Here is a 19785-nt window from a genome sequence, read left to right on the forward strand (position 1 = left end):
AGGCTGAAACCTAGGCCTCTTAAACCAAATAGCTACACTGCGAATGAAAAGGTAAAGTTCCTGAAAGAAATTAAAAGTGCTACTCCAGTGAATACACAAATAAGAAAGTGAAACAACTTTATTGCTGATATGGAGAAAGTTTGAGTGGTCTTGACAGGTGAGCAAACCAGCCACAACACTCCCTTAAGCCAAGGCCTAATCCAGAGCAAGTCTCCAACTTTCTTCAATTCTATGAGGCTGACAGAGATGATAAGGCTACTGAAGAAAAGTCTGAAGCTAGCTCTAGAGTTTGGTTCATGAGGTTTAAGGACAGAAACTGTCTCTATAACATGATAATACAAGGTAAAGCAACAGCTGATGTAAAAGCTGTGGCAAGTTATCTGGAAGATTTACTTAAGATCATTGATGAAGTTGGGAATATACATTAAAGAACAGACTTTCAGTGTACACAAAATAGCCTTGTATTGGAAAAAGATGCCATCTAGGACTTGCACAGCAAGAGAGAAGTCAATGCCTGGCTTCAAAGCACAGGCCGACTCTCTTGTTACAGGCTAATGTAGCTGGTGACTCTAAATTGAAGCCAGTGAACTTTTACAATTCTGAAAATCCTAGGGTCCTTAAGAATGATGCTAAATCTACTGTCTGCTCTAGAAATGGAACAACAAAGCCTGGATGACAGTACATCTGTTAACAGCATGGTTTACGGAGTATTTTAAGCTTACTATTAAGACCTACTATTCAGAACACAAGATTCCTTGCAAAACATTACTTTGACAATGTATCTGGTCACCCAAAAGCAGTAACAGAGGTGTACAAGTAGATTAATATTATTTTCATATTTGCTAACACATCCATTCTGCAGTCCTTGGATAAGTAGTCACTTTGACTTTCAATTATCATTATTAAAGAAATATATTTCATAAAGTTATAGCTGCCATAGATAATGATTACTTTGATGGACCTATGCAAAGTAAATTGATAACTTTCTGGAAAGGATTCACTATTCTAGATACCCTAAGAATATCTGTGATTCATGGGAAGAGGTCAAAGTATCAACATTAACAAGAGTTTGGAATAAGTCGATTTCACCCACATGGATGACTTGGAGGTGTTTAAGACTTCAGTGGAGGAAGGAACTGCAGATGTGGTGGAAATAGCAAGAGAACTAGAATTAGAAGTAAAGCTTGAAGACATGATGGAATTGCTTCAATCTCAGACAAAATTTTCACAGATGAGGAGTCGCTTTTTCCAGATAAGCAAATGGTTTCTTTAGATGGAATCTACTCCAGGTAAAGATGCTGTCGACATTGTTGAAACAACAGAAGATTTAGAATACTTCATGAACTTAGTTGAGCATGCAAAGGCAGGGTTTGAGAGGATTGACTCCAGTCATGAAAGCAGTTCTACTGTAGGTGAAACACTATCGAATAGCATCACATGCTACAGAGAAATCTTTTATGAAAGAAGAGTCAACTCATGCAGTAAACTTCATTGTCTTATTTTAGGAAATTGCCACAGCCACCCCAATCTCAGCAACCACCACCTTGATCAGTCAGTGGCCATCAACACACAAGGCAAGACACTCCAGCAGCAAAAGATTAAGATTTGCTGAAAGTCCAGATGATTGTTAGCATTTTTTAGCAATAAAGTCCTGTAAAATTAAGGTATATACATTGTTTTTAGATGTAATGGTCTTGCACACTTAATAGAATACAGTAGGGCATAAGCATAACTTTAATATGTACTAGGAAACAAAAAAAATTGTGTGGCTTACTTAATTGCAATATTTGCTTTATTGTGGTGCTCTGGAACCAACTCTGCAATATCTCTGAGGTGTGTCTGTATCTTCAGGATATTTCTTCAATGCTCCTTTTCTCTCTCTCTCGCTCTCTCTCTCTTTTTTAACATGAATAAAGGAGAACCAAAGGTAGAACTTACTTTTCAGAACTAATCAAACTATATCACTCTAACAAATGGTTTTTAGACACAGAATAAATGGTTCAGTTTTAAGCACACATAGTTTCTCTGCTTGAATTACTCAAGTAATTGTGTCTCTGCAGATCAGGATACATTCAGTGCATATCTGTAGAACTGCATCATTTCAGTAAAATGGAGAGTCTGCATAATCACATTCACCCCATTTTAGAAGACAACTGAGAACATGACAGAACAGCACTCAACTCCGTGTCTCCTTATAAAAAAAAAAAAAAAAAAGTGCCAAGTTATCCCATGAATTCTTCCCAAAGTGTTAACACGGAATTGAAATAAAGTCATACGAAATAGCATAAAAAATGTGAAAGGGTGTAATGTATGAAACTCAAATGTCTAACCACTTAAAATATAACACAGCTTTTATCTGAACAAATACCAATAATTCCCATTTTATCTAAATGAACTCTAGAACAGTTGAACAGGCTTGAAAATCCAGTACCACAGAAAGAAGTGAGGAGTTGCACCAGTAAGAAGGTGAGAAAGGGAAGAAGACAAAGCAGCTAGATGAAAGTGGGAGAGCCCAGAGGCTTCTCCCCTTGATCACACCTCTCCTCCCCAAATCAATACTAACTCAGGATTCTTATTTTATATTACAAGTAACAGTTTCCTTGTACAAACCAATGAGAAATGTACCCTCTCTTACTGGAAAATATCAGCTGTGGGACAGTACCTTGGTACAGGATAAGCCCCATTCCCATCCGTGTTTTCCACACTATCTCCATCCAGCCCATAACACCCTTTCATCTTTTACCTCTTCTCCAAACCTTTACTAACAAGAGACAACTCTGTTTCCACCTCTAACATTAGGCCAGAACTTCCTTATACTAATATCAACATCTACCTCTTTATTTTATTTTTTATTTTTTGAGACCGAGTCTCGCTCTGTTGCCCAGGCTGGAGTACAGTGGCGTGATCTCGACTCACTGCAACCTCCGCCTCCTGGGCTTCAAGCAATTCTCCTGCCTCAGCCTCCTGAGTAGCTGGGACTACAGGTGCGTGCCACCACACCTGGCTAAATTTTTTTTTTTTTTTTGTATTTTTAGTAAAGACAGGGTTTCACCGTTTTAGCCAGGATGGTCTTGATCTCCTGACCTCATGATCTGCCTGCCTCGGCCTCCCAAAGTGCCAGGATCTCTTTTTTTTCAGACAGAGTCTCACTCTGTCGGCAGGCTGGAGTGCAGTGGCATGATCTCAGCTCACTGCAACCTCCGCCTCCCCGGTTCAAGTGATTCTCCTGCCTCAGCCTCTCGAGTAGCTGAGATTACAGGCACACACCACAACACCCAGCTAATTTTTGTATTTTTACTAGAGATGGGGTTTCCTCATGTTGGCCAGGATGGTCTTGATCTCTTGACCTCATGATCTGCCCGCCTCAGCCTCCCAAAATGCTGGGATTACAGGCATGAGCCACCGCACCTGGCCAACATCTACCTCTTAAGTCCATGATGATTTCTGGGGATCTTGTCCATCCACAGTTTTTACTGAAAACCGTAAACTATATACAGGCACTCGAAATATGCAGGCAGTTAAACCCTTTAGCTAAACGTTAAGTGTTAGAAGTTCTGGGCAATAATCTCACAACGGTTACAATGATCTCTGAGATTTAAGCAAGTGATCATTACGTTTTCATGTGATATATGGTGACCACAATACTCTATTCCATCTTCTCAATGAATTGAGACAATACCAAATGATAACACACAAGAAAGTACTCTCAATTATGCAAGGGGTATATACAAATGGAAAGCAGTACTTGTTGCTATTTTTCTTTACACCACAAACACTAAATAAGTCAGAGGAAGTACATTTCCAACACCAAGGAAATGCAAGCCTAAATTAAGCAAATCAGTTTCTATCTACTAATCAATAGATGACATTATTTCAATACGCATTTTTCATGAAACATGATAAAATAATGAGAACAATTCTTCAAGACCTGCAAAAATCAATGATTTCCCATGACTGTCTTACCTAACATGTTTTTGGCATTTAAGTTGCAACTTTATATCACAAAAAAAGCATTGTTAAACGTAGCTGATTCTGACACTGAGAAGCTGGGTGACCCTAAAGTTCCTTAACCATTATTAATTACAGCTGTCCTCATTGGTAAAGTGGCAATGATCACCACAAGATTACTAAGGTGTCAGATAATATAAGTGCCCAAGCACATAAAAGCATTCATAAATAGCACCCCCCATAGACATTCTGATTGAAAATTCAGTATTAGGATCACCCTCCAGGTAAACTGTGGGGCTCCTTCAAGTCAGATTCTTGCCTACCTTCATCCCTAATAACTCACACCATTTTGTGACTAAAAATGAATGTGTCTGAAATCAAACTGAGAAGAGAATTAATCCACATGATACCATTTGAGCTCAATTAAGTGCTAAATTGGGTGGGTAGTGATTGTAAGTAGATTCAATAAAAGTGCAAATACAAGAGAGATCAATGGAAATGCTTTCTGGAAGACGGATTTTGTGCTGGGACTTTCAAGACAACTATGACTGAAATAAACTAAAGGAACAGAGGAGGGTGCTTCAGGTTGAAGTCACTGCTATTAGCTGAAAAATATTACATATATTAACTTCTTTACTTTCCCAGAAACTCCATGAGGTAGATATTATAATCCCCATTTTACAGATACAGAAACTGAGACAAATTAAGTAGCTTGCCCAAGTTACACAAAGTGTCAGAGTAGGACATAAATACAGAACATCTGGCTTCAAAATCCACACATTGTATCACACAGTCATCAAAATAAGATCTATTGATCAGAAAAGAGAGTACATCTCACTGTATCAGCTGCAAACAACAGACTCCCCTCCATATAGTTTAAGTGGATGGAGACCCTTTTTCAAATATCAGCTCAGAAATCTCAGTAGATCAGAGAATCAGCCAGGAACAACACGGGTGGGGCAAAGTGCAAGCACACTAGGTCTGCTCCAGTAAAAATACCACTGCTGCCACCTGCAAGTATGTGGTGCCAGAAATGTCACAGCCTCCGCCACAACGCCATTAAGTCCTAACCATTGCACTTGCCCAAACAGTTGTTCTTCCGTGTGCAGGCAGCCTTACATTGCTCCCTTCTGCATCCCTTTTATGCATGGTGCAGCAGAAGGGCAACATGTCCATATCCTAGCAGCAAGAGAGTCTAGGAGATGCAGATGAAAAAATAAAGATTCTATCTTGGGAGGACTGGAATCTCAATACAAGAAGCTAACGAAATATCAAGATGATAAATAAAAGATGTCAGGCAATCACAAAAGGCCACTACACACCCTGATCACAAGCAGGCTGAAACGTTCTGAGAAATAAAGTCAGCTATATAAAGTAGGGTCAGATGATACAGGTGCAACTGCATTTGAAAACAATTTACTCTGTCCAATAAAGGCCACAGGTCTCTTACAATAGCAAGACATTGTTCAGGGAATAACGTAAAGATGATTGGTTCAAAAACTGCAAGTGCCAGAAACTTGAATTTTTTCCCCACCATTTAGAAATGTTATATCATAAAAGCATAGTGACATGCATCATTTTTTTAAAAAAAGCAAATATCTATTAAATAAACTCTATTAAATAAACTGGCCACATCGTATGTCATACATTATTTTTGCCTCTTACAGTTTTCTCATATTTCTTCAAGGATCATTTTCTAAGACAATGGAGACACTGAATGCTAATAATGTTTTATGTTTTTGGAAACGATTTGAATTAAAATATTACATATTAACTAGAAAAGTTTTTTTATTCAATTTGGGAAATAGAAAGTTTTTTAAAAACCATCATTCATTTAACTGTCACAACCATATTTGTTTCTGAATAATGTTTGAAATGCTTTCTACAGTAACAATTGTTTTTAGTAGTTCATGTTTAAGGAAAGACACATACGATAAGACACAGTATTTCTGAGTAAAATCCAGAATACAGAATTAAACACATTTTAAATGGCAATTATTGGTAAAAGGCAAGTATATAACAGCACAATATCAATGTTTTGATTTTACAGTATAAACAAACAGACTGATAGTACCAATAGTACCAATTTTTTCCTGATAATAAAGTAATAAAGCACAGCATTACTTTGGAGCATCATTAATGTTAAATCTTTTTTCAACATCTATGTGAATAACTGGAAACATTTTTTTTGTTGTTTTGTTTTGAGACGGAGTTTCGCTCTTTGCCCAGGCTGGAGTGCAATGGCGTGATCTTGGCTCACAACATCCTTCGGGTTCAAGCAAGTCTCCTACCTCAGACTCCTGAGTAGCTAGGATTACAGGCATGTGCCATCATGTCTCGCTAATTTTTTGTATTTTTAGTAGAGACGGTGTTTCTCCATGTTGGTCAGGCTAGTCTCAAACTCCCAACCTCAGGTGATCCACCCGCCTCGGCCTCCCAAAGTGCTGGCATTACATGCGTGAGCCACTGCCCTGGCCACATATTTTAATTTTCAATCTGAAATATTTTACATCACAAAACTCAGGAGAAATGCAGATTAACAACAAATGCAATGGCAGTTACTTTCTGATTACTTGACATATTGTGTACTATGCTAAGTATTATGTATACAATTTCACTTATTCTTGCTGAATTCATACATTTTATTATACCCGGGCTCTACTACCTTGTTAAGAGCTGACTTAGCTAAGGGAGGCTCGAGGTTTTAAATGCACAGTTGCATTAATTTATTTCAAGTTAAAAATAAAGTGTATAACCACAGTTAAAAAAAAAAGAAAAGAAATTCCTTCTTTATCTGAATTTTAAAGAAACAAGACTGCCTTACTTAGCAGATAAAGGCTTTAAAGAGTGAATAATCTCAATTATTATCTTCATGAATTTACTGAAGAAGATATAACTAGTTATGACAAGAACATGGTAATGAAATTGGAGTTTGAGAGTTAAAAAGAAAATCAGTCATACAGACTATGAGTCATCTTGAACGTTACAGTTCATTTAAGATAGATGAAAAGAAGTTCATATTTCCTTATGACACTTTCTTCGCATTTTCTTAAGACAACAGAAAGGACTGACCAATGACAGCGAACACAGTTTCCTTCTTCTATAGCCACAGATACGATCACCTAGTAAGACATTAAACAGATCAAAATTGTCACCAGGTCGAATGCTTTCAGAGCACAGCATTTTTCTCAGTGATGATTCTCTGACATAATTTGTAAAGAAAACAACAAAAAAAAAACCTGTTGACATCTTTATTGTTACATTGGTTTCTCAAAACGCTAGGGGAGTTTTCTAGAAGCTGAATCTAATATGTGGTGTCAGTTCCGCTCAATCTATTGATTTCAAAAATTGATAGACACACAGCGAAATAGAACTTTGCCCATGTGGTGAGCAGGGATTATGTTTGCCCGTTAAGTAAATACAAACATTATCTTATATAAAACAAACATATCTTATGTAGTAAAACATTTTTCAATCCTATGAAATTAAGGTGAAAGAGTGATTCAAGAGAGTTCACATTTACTGTAGGATACTGCATAAAAGGCTCTGTGACTCTAGGCAAATTTGCATATACTGGGGTACTGAACAAAAACTTTTCACAAGATCTATATTAGATTCTTCTTACACATCAATATATTAGTAGGAATTATGTCTGATACCAGATCATGTCCAGTGTGATAACTGGTTACAATGATCAAAACCAAGTTACAAAGACAAATACCCTGCAATGATGAAAAGACTGATTCACAAGACATGGACTACAGTTTGGTGCCTGTTACTTACTGGTTTTGTGATCTTACATGCATATCATCTCTGCAACTTTATTTACTAATAAAAACAATATTACATCTACTCAAAGGATTACTAAGGCAGACAAGCACATGAAACTATTATGTTCTCTTAATGAACTGACATCCTTATCATTATGAGATGCTCAATTTTATCTCTGGTTATATTATTGTTCTGAGGCATACTTTGATATGAATACAGGGCACCAACATTTTGGTTTTGCTGTTATTTAGTGTTTGCATAACATATCTTTTTCTATCCTTTCACTATTTATCTTAAAGCAATGTTCACTACAGAATTATTATGTTCCAGGAAGAAAGTATTCTAAACTATTAATAGTTTTTATTTCAAGATGTGATCATGTCTTCTAATTTCTCTTGATAGGTTTTTTATAGATATTTAAACTTTCCTAAAATAAAATGTTATCGGACATAAGAATTCCAGTTTCTGATCTGAGGACAGGTCTTGTACACAGGCAATCAACAGGACTGGCATGGCTAAACACGAATAGTCTCACCTTTCATATGAAACTTCTTCCTCCAGAGTTACAAGAAGGATGCCGTCAAAGCCAAACTTCATCTAAGTTTTCATTGTAAGTAAAAGGAAGGCCATATACTCACACATGGTTGCTGCTATAACAAACAGATTTCTTAAAAATCACTGCCCCTTTGAACTATACGAAGCAATCTGCTCAAGTCTCCCCTTAGCCAGTTTAGTAATCCATATTTGCTCTCCTATACAGTTATAAATCCTAAGCCCTCTGGTTCAAAAAATGTTTTTTTTTTAAATTCTTAATTGTGGTAAAGAACATACAACATAAAATTTACCCTCTTAACCATTTTTAAGTGTACAACTCAGTAGTGTTAACTATATTTACAACGTTGTATAACAGATGTCTAGAGCTTTTTTCATCTTACAAAACTGAAACTCTATACTCACAGGACAACTCCCTATTTCCCTCTCCCCCAACACCTGGCAACTTCATTCTACTGTCGAAGATTTTGACTACTCTAGATTCTATCCTTTGATTACTCTAGAATGTACCATCTTGCTATCTGTACTCTGTTCCTTTTGCCTTTTCTTCTTTTAGATAAATTGAGGGTTTTTTTTCAGTGTTTCTGGTTCATCTCCACTACTGGTCTGACAACTGTATCTGGTTGTTTTGTGGGGGTGGTTGCTCTAGAATTTACAACATAAGGCTTTATCACAAGTTATCACTTATGACTTACTGACCTACCTTCAAATAATACCATACCACTTCACATGTGGCGGGAGAACTCTACCTATACTTTCTTCCATAACCCTGCCCTGTGCTGTCATTACTACTCATTTTCATTCAATATGTCACGAACTCCACCATGCATTGTTATATTTGCTTTCAGCAGTCAACTGTCTTTTAAACAGATTTTTAAATTCTTTTATATTGATCCATATGTTTACCATTACTCATTTCCTGTATAAATCTAAATTCCTACCTAGTATCCGTTTCTTTCTGCCTGCAATTTCTTTCTTCTTTCCTGACTGATTTCAGATAAGAAGACTGATTTATTTTCCTTCATGTGTAAGGTGTATTTTTCGCCCCCTGGCTGCTTTTTAGAATATGTCCTTCATTACTTGTTTCTAGCAATTTAATTATTATGTGTTTTAGTGCCATTTATTCTACTTGGGGCTCATTAAACTTCCTGGGATTTGTGAGTTTATAGTTTCCATCCCATCTGAACAATGTTCAGCTTTTTTTCTTCAAATATTTTTTCTGATCTCCCTCTTCTTAAAAATCCAATTGTATGTATGATAAGCAACTTGCTATTGTTCCACAGCTGCTTACTGAAGCTCTGTTTTTGTCTTAAGTCTCTATTTCTTTTCTCTCTGTGCTTTGTGCTTTATTTTGGATAGGTTTTTATTTTTATTTATTTATTTATTTATTTATCTATTTATTTTGAGACAGATGCAGTCTTGCTTTGTCGCCCAGGCTGAAGAGCAGCGGCACGATCTCAGCTTATTGCACCCTCCACCTCCCGGGCTCAAGTGAGTCTCCTGTCTCAGCCTCTTGAGTAGCTGGGATTACAGGCATGAGCCACAACGCCTGGCTAATTTTTGCATTTTTTTATTTTTTAGTAGACACGGGGTTTTGCCATGTTGGCCGAGCTGGTCTCGAACTCCTGACCTCAAGTGACCCACATACCTCGGCCTCCCAAAGTGCTGGGATTACAGGCATGAGCCACCGTGCCCGGCCTACTTTGGATAGTTTTTATTGCTGTGTATTCAGACATTGATCTTTTCTTCTGCAGTATCTATTAATGTCATCCACTGTATTTTTAAAATTTTAAATACAGTATGATATGGTTTGGAAGTTTTTTTCCCCTTCCAATCTCATGTTGCAATGCGACCTCCAATGTTAGAGGTGGGCCTAGTGAGAGGTGTTTGGGTCATGGGGGCGGATCCCTCATTAATGGCTTGGTGTTGTCTTCATGGTAATGAATGCGTTCTCACTCTGAGTTCACAAATTGTTATCCTGGCACCACCTCCCTCTCACCGCATGATGCATGAGCTCCCACTTTGCTTTCTGCCATGATTTATTTATTTATTTATTTTTGAGACAGAGTCTCGTGTTGCTCAGGCTGGCATGCAGTGATGGGATCTTGGCTTACTGCAACCTCCACCTCCCGAGCTCAAGCAATCCTCCCACCTCAACCTCCAGAGTAGCTGGGACTACAGGCACATGTCACCACGCCTGGCTAATTTTTGTATTTTTTGTAGAAATGGGGTTTCACTACATTGTCCAGGCTAGTCTTGAACTCCTGCGCTCAAGTGATCCACCTCCCTTGGGATCACAGGCGTGAGCACTTGGTCTCAGGTATTTCTTTACAGCAATGCAAAAACAGACATACACGGTGTATGTTTCATCTGTTTAATTTTTTATCTTTTTGTACCTTCCACTTCTCTTCTCATCATTTTCATGTTTTCCTTCACATTCATGAGCATATAAGACACAAAATAGATGTTTTAAGATCCTTGCCAATTATTTGTCATTTCTGGATGTGTTTCTATTGATTCATTTTTAAAACTTGGTTATAAGTTCTATTTTCCTGCTTCTTTGTACATCTGGTAATTTTGATCGGATGCCAGACATTGTGATTTTTACATCATTCAGCACTAGATCGTGTATTCTTTGGAGTGCATTTTTGTTCTGGTATACAGTTGAGTGACTTGCAGATCAGTTCAGTCCTTTCAATGCTTGTTTCTAAGGCTTGTCAGGGTAAGTCCAGAGCAGTCTATTCCAGGACTAAGGGCCACTAAGCTGTGACCCTTCCAAGCCCTCTTCCCAATGCCTCACATATGAAGAGGTCTCTCCACCCTGATTTCTGTCCGCTTTATGTGAGCTCCAAGAATTTTGCAACCTACTGCTATATGGCCAGCCTTTCCTTGACTTCCTTAATACACAGGAAGATAAGTACTCACCAAACCCTTTAGTGGGCCCCTCTGGAGATCTCCAGAGCTCTCTCTTTGTGCAATTCCCTCCTCTACAGTATTCTTCTCACAAACTAGTTGTCCTAACTTCTCCAAATACCAAACCCTGTCTGCTTAGCTCAGTGAGACGGCGAGGCCCTGTTTGGGTTCTTCCTCCCTGCTTTGCCACCCGGAAATTACCTCCAAGCAGTAAGCTGAGGCCACTGCAGAGTTCATCACGTTTTCTGCTCTCCTCTCAAGGACCATTGCTTGTTGTCCAATACGTGAAAAAACATCTCTTATTTCATCTGAGTTTCTAGTTGCTCATGGTGGGAGCCAATTCCCACAAGAGTTAATCCTTCGTGGTCAGAAGTAAAACTCCTCCAAAGGTTAAACAGGATATTTTGGCCAGGCACAGTGGCTCAGGCCTGTAATCCCAACACTTTGGGAGGCAAAGGCAGGCGGATCACGAGGTCAGGAGATCAAGACCATCCTGGCCAACATGGTGAAACCCCATCTCTACTAAAAATACAAAAATTAGCCAGGCATGGTGGCATGTACTTATAATCCCAGTTACTTGGGAGGCTGAGGCAGGAGAATCGCTTGAACCTGGGAGGTGGAGGTTGCAGTGAGCTGAGATCATGCCACTGCACTCCAGTCTGGCGACAGAGCAAGACTCCGTCTCAAAAAAAAATAAAAAATAAAAAAGGATATTTTTTGTGATGCACTTTATAAACTCTGAACCGGTATGCAAACATTAGCTCAAGAAAACACATCTACAGAGAAAACATGCTTGATGGTCCAGATTTTTTAAAAAAAATTCCTCCACAAAGACAAGGAGACAATGCAGACCATGATCTTGTAGAAGCTGAAATATTCTGGAAAGGTTAATTTGCCTGAAATCAAAATGCTCAAATTATGCAGAGCATTTAATTTCCTTAAGAAATATTCCTTTTTACAAAGCACTGACCCTATAAAAATGCAAATAACTCTTGGAAAGCACACTTTACATTCTCTTCAATTAATGAGACTGTGGTTAGAACTGGTCATCTGTCGGTACCTTGAACCATTACAGCACCATCAGAGCACAGGGACATCTGGATTGTGGGTGGCAGGAGAATGAAGTTGAAAGAGAAAGTACATTGCTAAAGGGAAGAAGGGCAGAATTCTCAACTTCATAGCTTTGCCCAGGGCAGGCCCTGAGGGAAAGGATTTGTCTGCCTGCTATATTTCCCTTGGGTACTATCTGTAATTACTATCACAGCTCATTGATTTTCAATTCCTTCTATTAATATATTTATTGGCCATTCTGACATTATTAAAATCAGTCTAACTCTGCATCTTTAGTGGAGGAATCTCTTCTTAAAATAGGAGTTTTGCAAGAGCAGATATTTCTTTCTGCTTAAAAACAAAAAATGGTCTTCTCACATTAGCCATAACACAGCAACTGCAAATGTTTTTCTTTGAAGCCATGTAGTGACATGCAAAGATTTCACTACAGATCAAAAGATCTCAAGCAGTGGGTCATCAGAGAATATTAAATGATAAGCAAACTCGTATTTCCAAGATAATTCTACCAATTTAGTCAAACACTGGTCCCTGTTCCACAGCAGGAGAGGGAATAATGAGCCCCTGGTTAAAGGGTAATGCAAGTGGCATTTTTAATAATGTCCTTTTTTCACTTCTGATAAAGTCATTAAAGTAACACTGTGTTGCTACGCCTTTACACACAGATGTACACTAGATCGTTAGTGTAAAATTAAATAGGTTTACTGAGGAAAAAAGTTAGGCTAATTGTTGGGTTTTTCCCCCTAATGCTACTGAATTTTAATGTAATTTATTTCCTGCCTTAAGTAAACATTCCATAGCACATTTCCAGGTTCAGCTACAATACCTGCACCCGTCTATATTTCTTTATTAAGCCTAACGACTGGAGTCTTTTTCAAAAAAGCACCCGTCTCCAAATCCTCTCAATTCCAGCGTGGCAAACAGCCTCTCACTTACAACAAATAGCACATGAATGAATGACCATTTATTGAGCCCTGCCGATTCATAAGCTCCTGTGCTAAGATGATGAGGAATAACAAGAAACATAAAGCATAAGCTCTGCTCTTAAGGAAGTTACATTACAGCTGACTTCATGATGCTAGTCAGCTCTTTGCGATACAGGAATAGCTTCAACACCTTGTTATTAATGTCCTGCAGAATGGTTTCTAAGAGTTACTGCAAGCTGCCTCTAGGGAAAAGACCGAGTCTCCCTTATCCTCTTTTGTTCTGCCTCTAAAATGAGTGAGTGCATAGGAATCTCTGGTCTGGCCAAGGTGGATATTTCCTGGTAGTTAAGGCATGGAGTATTGACGTGATCCTATACTTGTCTGCGGCAATGCCTGCACCCTTTCTAGCTACATGGCTATGGCAAAGAGGCATTAGGCTTGCTTCCCCAAGGGTAACAGAAAGGAATCTGTCTTCCACTCAATTACTGACTGCTTAGAGCACTTAAAATTAGCAAAACACCCAATCTCTTTCCCTGTTTCTGCCACACTATTGCCGCTCTTCTCTACCGGCCCACGGATCAGAACTGTACCTGGTTCTACAGGAGAGAAGAGAGGCAGGATAACCAATGGCTTCAACACCCTTGCAGTTAGTGTAGACACTCAGGTCAGCTCCTTCCCCGCGGCAGATTCCTCGGACTTAGGAAATAAACAGTGAGGGTAACTAAGAAATGTTGCTTTCAGGTCTCCCTCTGAGTCCTTTGCACCTATGTACTTTTCAAAAATATTTTTATTTAGAGAGCTCATCTTTTCTTTTTAAAACATTTTAATTTAAAGAATTTCAAATACATAAAATTAGGCAGAATAAACTATTTTCATTTTTTTGGTTCCATTATTCTGTTTTTATTCTGTTATTGACATTATTTTTTGTGTTCCATTATTTCACATAAGCTCTAATCAGAATTTGAAACATTCTTCCAGATATGCTTAAATAAAAATTCAAATAAAAAAAAAGGGTTCTAATTTCAGATCTACCCTATGTCTACTTGGAGAATTATGAATTAACATAGATGTTGAAATCTCTGCCAGATACTTCATGAGGATTGCAGCAACATAAGCCAAAGTAATAGGGCCTTTTTCTCCTGTTTTTCTTCAAAAGGAGAACACTGACTCAGCACCCACCAAAGGCAGGCAGGCTCCTGTGAAGATGGGTGGTTAATTCCATCTTCCAGGTGAGTAGGATTAGAGGCGAGAGACTAAGCATGACCCACACAGCTGGTACCGGGCTGAACACCATCTGAACTCAGGTCTTTCTCACTTTGAAGTCTGTGAATTTACACTTCCATACACAGGAAGCTTCACTTGCAGTAAGACTCTTAAATGCATAAATAGAAAGGCTCTGTCTCACCCCTTGCTCCTCACCAGGATCATAGAATGGCAGACTTTACCTGGGAGAGAAGGCCTCATCTCCAGCACCCCCACTGTATGGATGAGGACATAGAGGCCTGGAGATAGAAAATAACTTCCCAATGTCATTCCAGCTGGTGAACTACAGGGCCAGGAATAAAATCACGTAGTATATCTTTGGGGCAGTATCCTCTATATACTGCCTTATCTCTGGGTGTGATAGTTCTAATACTATTCTTGTTTCAGTCTTTTGCTTAGTAACATGTTAGAACATCCAAAGGCTAACAGCATTTGGGAAGCTCTTCTAACAGCAGGGCACATGCACCAAAGTCACAGACAAAGTCATTCAAGCACTCCTTGCTGTGCCCCTGAAGCGTATCACAAGAGCACATGCCCTTCCTAGAGGCTGCCAGCAGCATGTGCTGTGTTACCGACAAGGAAGAAAACCGAAGTCACATTTCAGGTGACTGTAATAATTATCTACCTAGCTTTCACTTAACTAAAAATGCAAGAGTCAGAGAACTCCAAACAGAAGGCACACAGAGGTGGTGACCACATGCTACCACACCTATCCGGTTCACATGGCTACGAGATGAGGACTCCTGTCACCAATGAGAATGCATATTTCCAATATTTAAAATTTTGATTTTTATGTTCACAATAACCCTATGACATAGAGCAGGTTGACAATTATCTATGGACTGGTTTTATATTTTTCACCACGCTAATTATAATGCCCAGACAAGCTGAATAAATAATGTATTCATCATGTGCCAGAAACTGTAAGAGATACAAACCAGAAATATAAGAAATAGTCCTTGTCCTCTAGGAGTTTACACTCTGATTGAAGACACATGACCACATACACAGAACATAAATCTCATTAAGAAAATGAGGCAAGGCAGCCAGAACTTTTCACAGAAGAGACGCAGGCCTGTTCCCAGTCTGTCTTTAACCTCTGAAATGTGCTCCTCAGGTCCTGAATTCCTTGGAGGGGTGGGGAGACATGCAGAGCCCACCTGACAGCAGAAGACCTAAAGGACTCTTTATAACACACAGCAGAGAACAACCACATGCCTTCCTGGTGCACTGCAACACAAGGGCATGTAGAGTAGCATATCTTTAAAATGCTGTGTGCAGCCTGAGAGAAATACCAGCTTTTCTTCACCAAAAGATTGAGATTAGTATCTATTTCTTAAAGACAGAGTACCAAAACTAGGTTTTTCAGAGTGATTACACATTCCAACCAATGTACCACCTTCAGGCTTTCTTCAAGCTTTCTCATTCATTGTTGTGACACAGAAAAGTTTCTATCACTTTTTGTTCATTGTTAACTAACATGTCTCATCTTTTTCAAAAGTCCATAATCAGCTGTGCATAGTGGCACATGTCTGTAACCCCAGCTACTTAAGAGGCTTATGCAGGAGGATCACCTGAACCCAAGACTTTGAGTCCAGCCCGGGCAACATAGCAAGCAAAACTCTATGTCATAAAAAATAGATAAATAAATAAATGCCCATAATTATACATGTGACTGTAATTATTTATTGAAATTTCACTAATGTGTTTTTCTTACAAATAATTAAACTTCAACCAGCCTTTAAGTCATAAATGAGGAAGTCATGAAATACTCAAAATTCTAGCTCTCCTTATCTAAAAATAGTTCTAAGAGTCTGAACATTATATGGTATATAACACCCAATCCATCCTCTCCAATGAAAAACCCAGCAAAGTGGCCAAAAATGAAAGTCACCAAAAATCTAGATTTTGTTTTAAACAAGAGTTGATTTAAAGCATTACAAAATTGTTAAAATTATTGTATTCTAATAGATTTAAATCATTATACATTTCATTAAACACTACAGGCTGATTCTCTTGAAGCTTTGCTACAAAAGAGAATGAAATTGTATCTGTCATATATTTAAGAGGTACACATGAACCCAAAGGAAAAAAAATAAAGTTCTATTTCCCTCCAACATGCACAATCTAAATAAGAGTTAAAATACCAACATCAGCTCCATTCACAAGGAGGAAAATCGATTTTCATGAACAGGCATTAGGCAATACCTACGAACCCACGACTTTTCATGTCCCTATCTAAGGACAAAAAAATGCTTTCTATAAATAATGTGACATGGGGTTCTTACTCACACTGCAAAACTGCTGGGAATAGTGGCTTTTGTTTTTTGTGCACCTAAATCTTTCAGATAGACCTTACCTTGAAACCGAAAAATAAAGGGGAAAGAACTATATGGATATTGTTAAAGATTACCAGGACTGGTGACAGCAACCACTATCCTGGCTTTGACCATTGGTCCGGGGCTAAGTTTCTGACTGGTTTGCTTTAGTTTTTGCCTTCCTCCAACACGCACAGTTTGAACAGACTGTTATTTCAAGTTGAAGAAATTATTGTGAAATATAGACTGCTTTTTCACTTTTTTTTTCCCATGAGCAGTAGGAAAAGGCTATCCTTTCTGAATGAGATGCCAGGCTCTGTATGAGTTGAGCAGAAATTTATGTTACTAAACTCATGATAATGCAACTAGATTAAGAAATGAATTAAGAAAACAGAAAACTCTAAAGAACCAAGACAAATCCTTCCCATGGTTAGGTTAATCAATAAAGGTTAAAACTATCCATAAGGTTTGGAAGACATGTAGAATTTCATTAGTGAATCCAGCTAGAAAATCCAGTTGAACACATGACTTTTTCTGAAAGGTTGTCTATACTGAACCAATGTTAGTAATTGCCACGGTCTTCTCCTTCATGATCCTCTACTGCCTGTGTCTTGGGCTGAATCTATATGAATTGGTCATTATATCACATACAGGACTGTGAAGTCATGTTATTGGTTGACATACTCCACAAAGTTCATTTCAGAGCTACAAAACTCAACCCAGAACTTAGAGGTGAAATGACATCCTCTACCACGATGAGGCTCTGTTCAAACACAGGCTTACACTGAAAAACAGAAATTATATTGAGATGCCACACAGCCCGCTATGTGATGCTCAGGTATGCAGAAGTTGTTGAGGAGACCCTCTAAATACTACCATCTGGATCCATAACCTTGAATGTTCTCATTATGAAATCCTTTTGGGACATGAATATCCTAACCCTTTGAGTGGGATCCTGGATGTACTCATCTACATTGATTTTTATACTCTAACAGTGAGATTTTATTCACATTTAAAATTTCTTTTGAATGTCCAAGTACAAAACACTGCTAATTTTTAGTTATGATTTTTTAATAATAGAGACACTGATAAGGTAAAGATTATATACATATTTATGTCCTTCTATCAGTCACCTGTGCTGCCTCAGTGGTGGTGGTTTAATAAGATAAGTAGCCAGTGGGCACTCAGCCACATGAGCAGCACTTTATCCCTTAAAGTTGCCAATGCTGCAACCAATTATCCTGCTCTTATGCTCTTAACTAAACCAGTGAAGCCATAAATGTTCATTATAAAATCTATGTCATTAAAAAAATATGCACTCGTAGTCCCTGTATTTTCAGTACCCATAAATTAATTCATTGGTTTGGCTATGTATTGTTAAATAATCTTTCTTTTGCTTTTAGAAATTTTTCAAATTCAATGACCTCATCAACTATCCCCTAGTACTCCTACAGTAAGAAAGGGCAAGTACAAATGTCAAAAGAGAAACCCATCCCACAAACAGTTAACATTCTCATAGCTGTACTTTGTCATTTCCTGATTAGAATCAACCAAACTATGATGACACTGAGGTTATATTCCCACCTTATTTTTTAATACTTCCTCTTTGCTTTAGATTTTTATTAGCTTTTCAAATCATTTACCAATTTAGATATAGCCATATGGTTCTTATAATGTCACTATGCCTTCCAAATATTAGGACACTAACCCTTCCAAGGAAATAATAGTTGAAGTTGCAAATGGGTACAGATCAACCACAATCTCAGATTTTTGTTTGTTTTAACCTGAGAGAGAAAAGCTTAAGCGAGGGAAACCACAGAAGTGCTCTGCAAACCTCAGGATGCTCTGCAGAAGAATGCCACTCTCATCAAAAGGAGTGGGGCCTTGCTGGAAACTTGTGCTTACCCCTTGTTCAGATTCCAAAAGCTCTGTTTTGACTCTGACTGCCGGCATCCCATCAAGCATTAACATTCTGTTCTCAAAGTTGTTGATATTCTGAGAATAGAAGGGAGAGAGAAAGATTCAGCTCCAAAGCATTCAAAAGAGGACCTCTGAGAGAGTCTTCCCTCATTGTAGTACATTTAGTACTGCTAACCTAATTTTTTAAACAATAAAGAATAATTAAATGAGAATATCAGCATAACCAATTATCCCCCCACTCTGAACTTTCATTTGAAATAATGACGAAGCAGTTGAATTAATCAGTCTGATTCTCTGACCTCTGGGTTGGAGGTCAGACTGTAATAAACTGGAGTATGGAAACCTTAGGTTAATTTATATGGGGCTGCAACAATTCATCACACTTTCACAATAGTGGAAGGAAACAGAAGGCAAGTTTTTCTCTTCCCTTAGTTCTGGAAATTGTATTGTGCAAAGATATCCATAAAGAAGAAAATCACATAAAAATTTATAAACTCTCATATTAGTCAAAGCCTAAATCATTTAAAATCAAGATAATTCCATACATTTAATTTTTATGTCATGGCAATTCTGGTCAAATGAAAATTTCTACCTATCAACCTCCAAATACCTACTTTAAAAACAACCAACATAAATCTTAGATTAAGAGTGAATTTTTAGGCTGAACTAAATAACAAACAATTATTTGGTCTTTATTCTGGTATATGTTTTGCTCAATTTACCACCTCTTGAAAAGAAAATCTTATTTATATTGTAGCTCAATAACATTTCAAACACCATTTATGAAAGATTAAATCAAGGTTATTTTCTACGTAATTGTCACCGCCTTGGAGATTTTCTACAGTCAGCAACCTAGGAAGGGAGTCAGAATCACACTTCACTGCTCGCGTAAGGCCCAAATCAGGCTCGTATTTTTAAACATGTTTAGAATGCTAATTTCTCTGTTACATATTGACTCAACTACAAATCTGATAGAACTAAATTTGATTGAGATTTTAGAATGGTTATTTTTACTTAATTACAGAATGTAACCACAGGACACTAAAGTGGTCTTAATAAGAGGAAAAAAAAATCAGTTTCTAAATATTTTGCCTACCTGGTGAAAA

The 19785-nt window shown here is 37.9% G+C and overlaps 1 protein-coding gene across 23 annotated transcripts in view; it reads right to left on the reverse strand.

Annotated features, from left to right (window-relative positions):
- KLF12 (KLF transcription factor 12) overlaps positions 1–19785 on the reverse strand; it is a 458965-nt gene that overhangs the window by 248672 nt on the left and 190508 nt on the right. For all 23 annotated transcript variants that reach the window (XM_063714935.1, XM_063714934.1, XM_063714937.1 and 20 more), the window contains one exon: positions 18665–18754. In XM_063714935.1, the coding sequence (XP_063571005.1) occupies positions 18665–18754 (90 nt within the window). Of the gene's footprint in view, positions 1–18664; positions 18755–19785 lie in introns of those variants that run through there.

Source organism: Pongo abelii, chromosome 14 (genome assembly GCF_028885655.2).
Source record: "Pongo abelii isolate AG06213 chromosome 14, NHGRI_mPonAbe1-v2.0_pri, whole genome shotgun sequence".
Lineage (NCBI taxonomy): Eukaryota > Metazoa > Chordata > Mammalia > Primates > Hominidae > Pongo > Pongo abelii.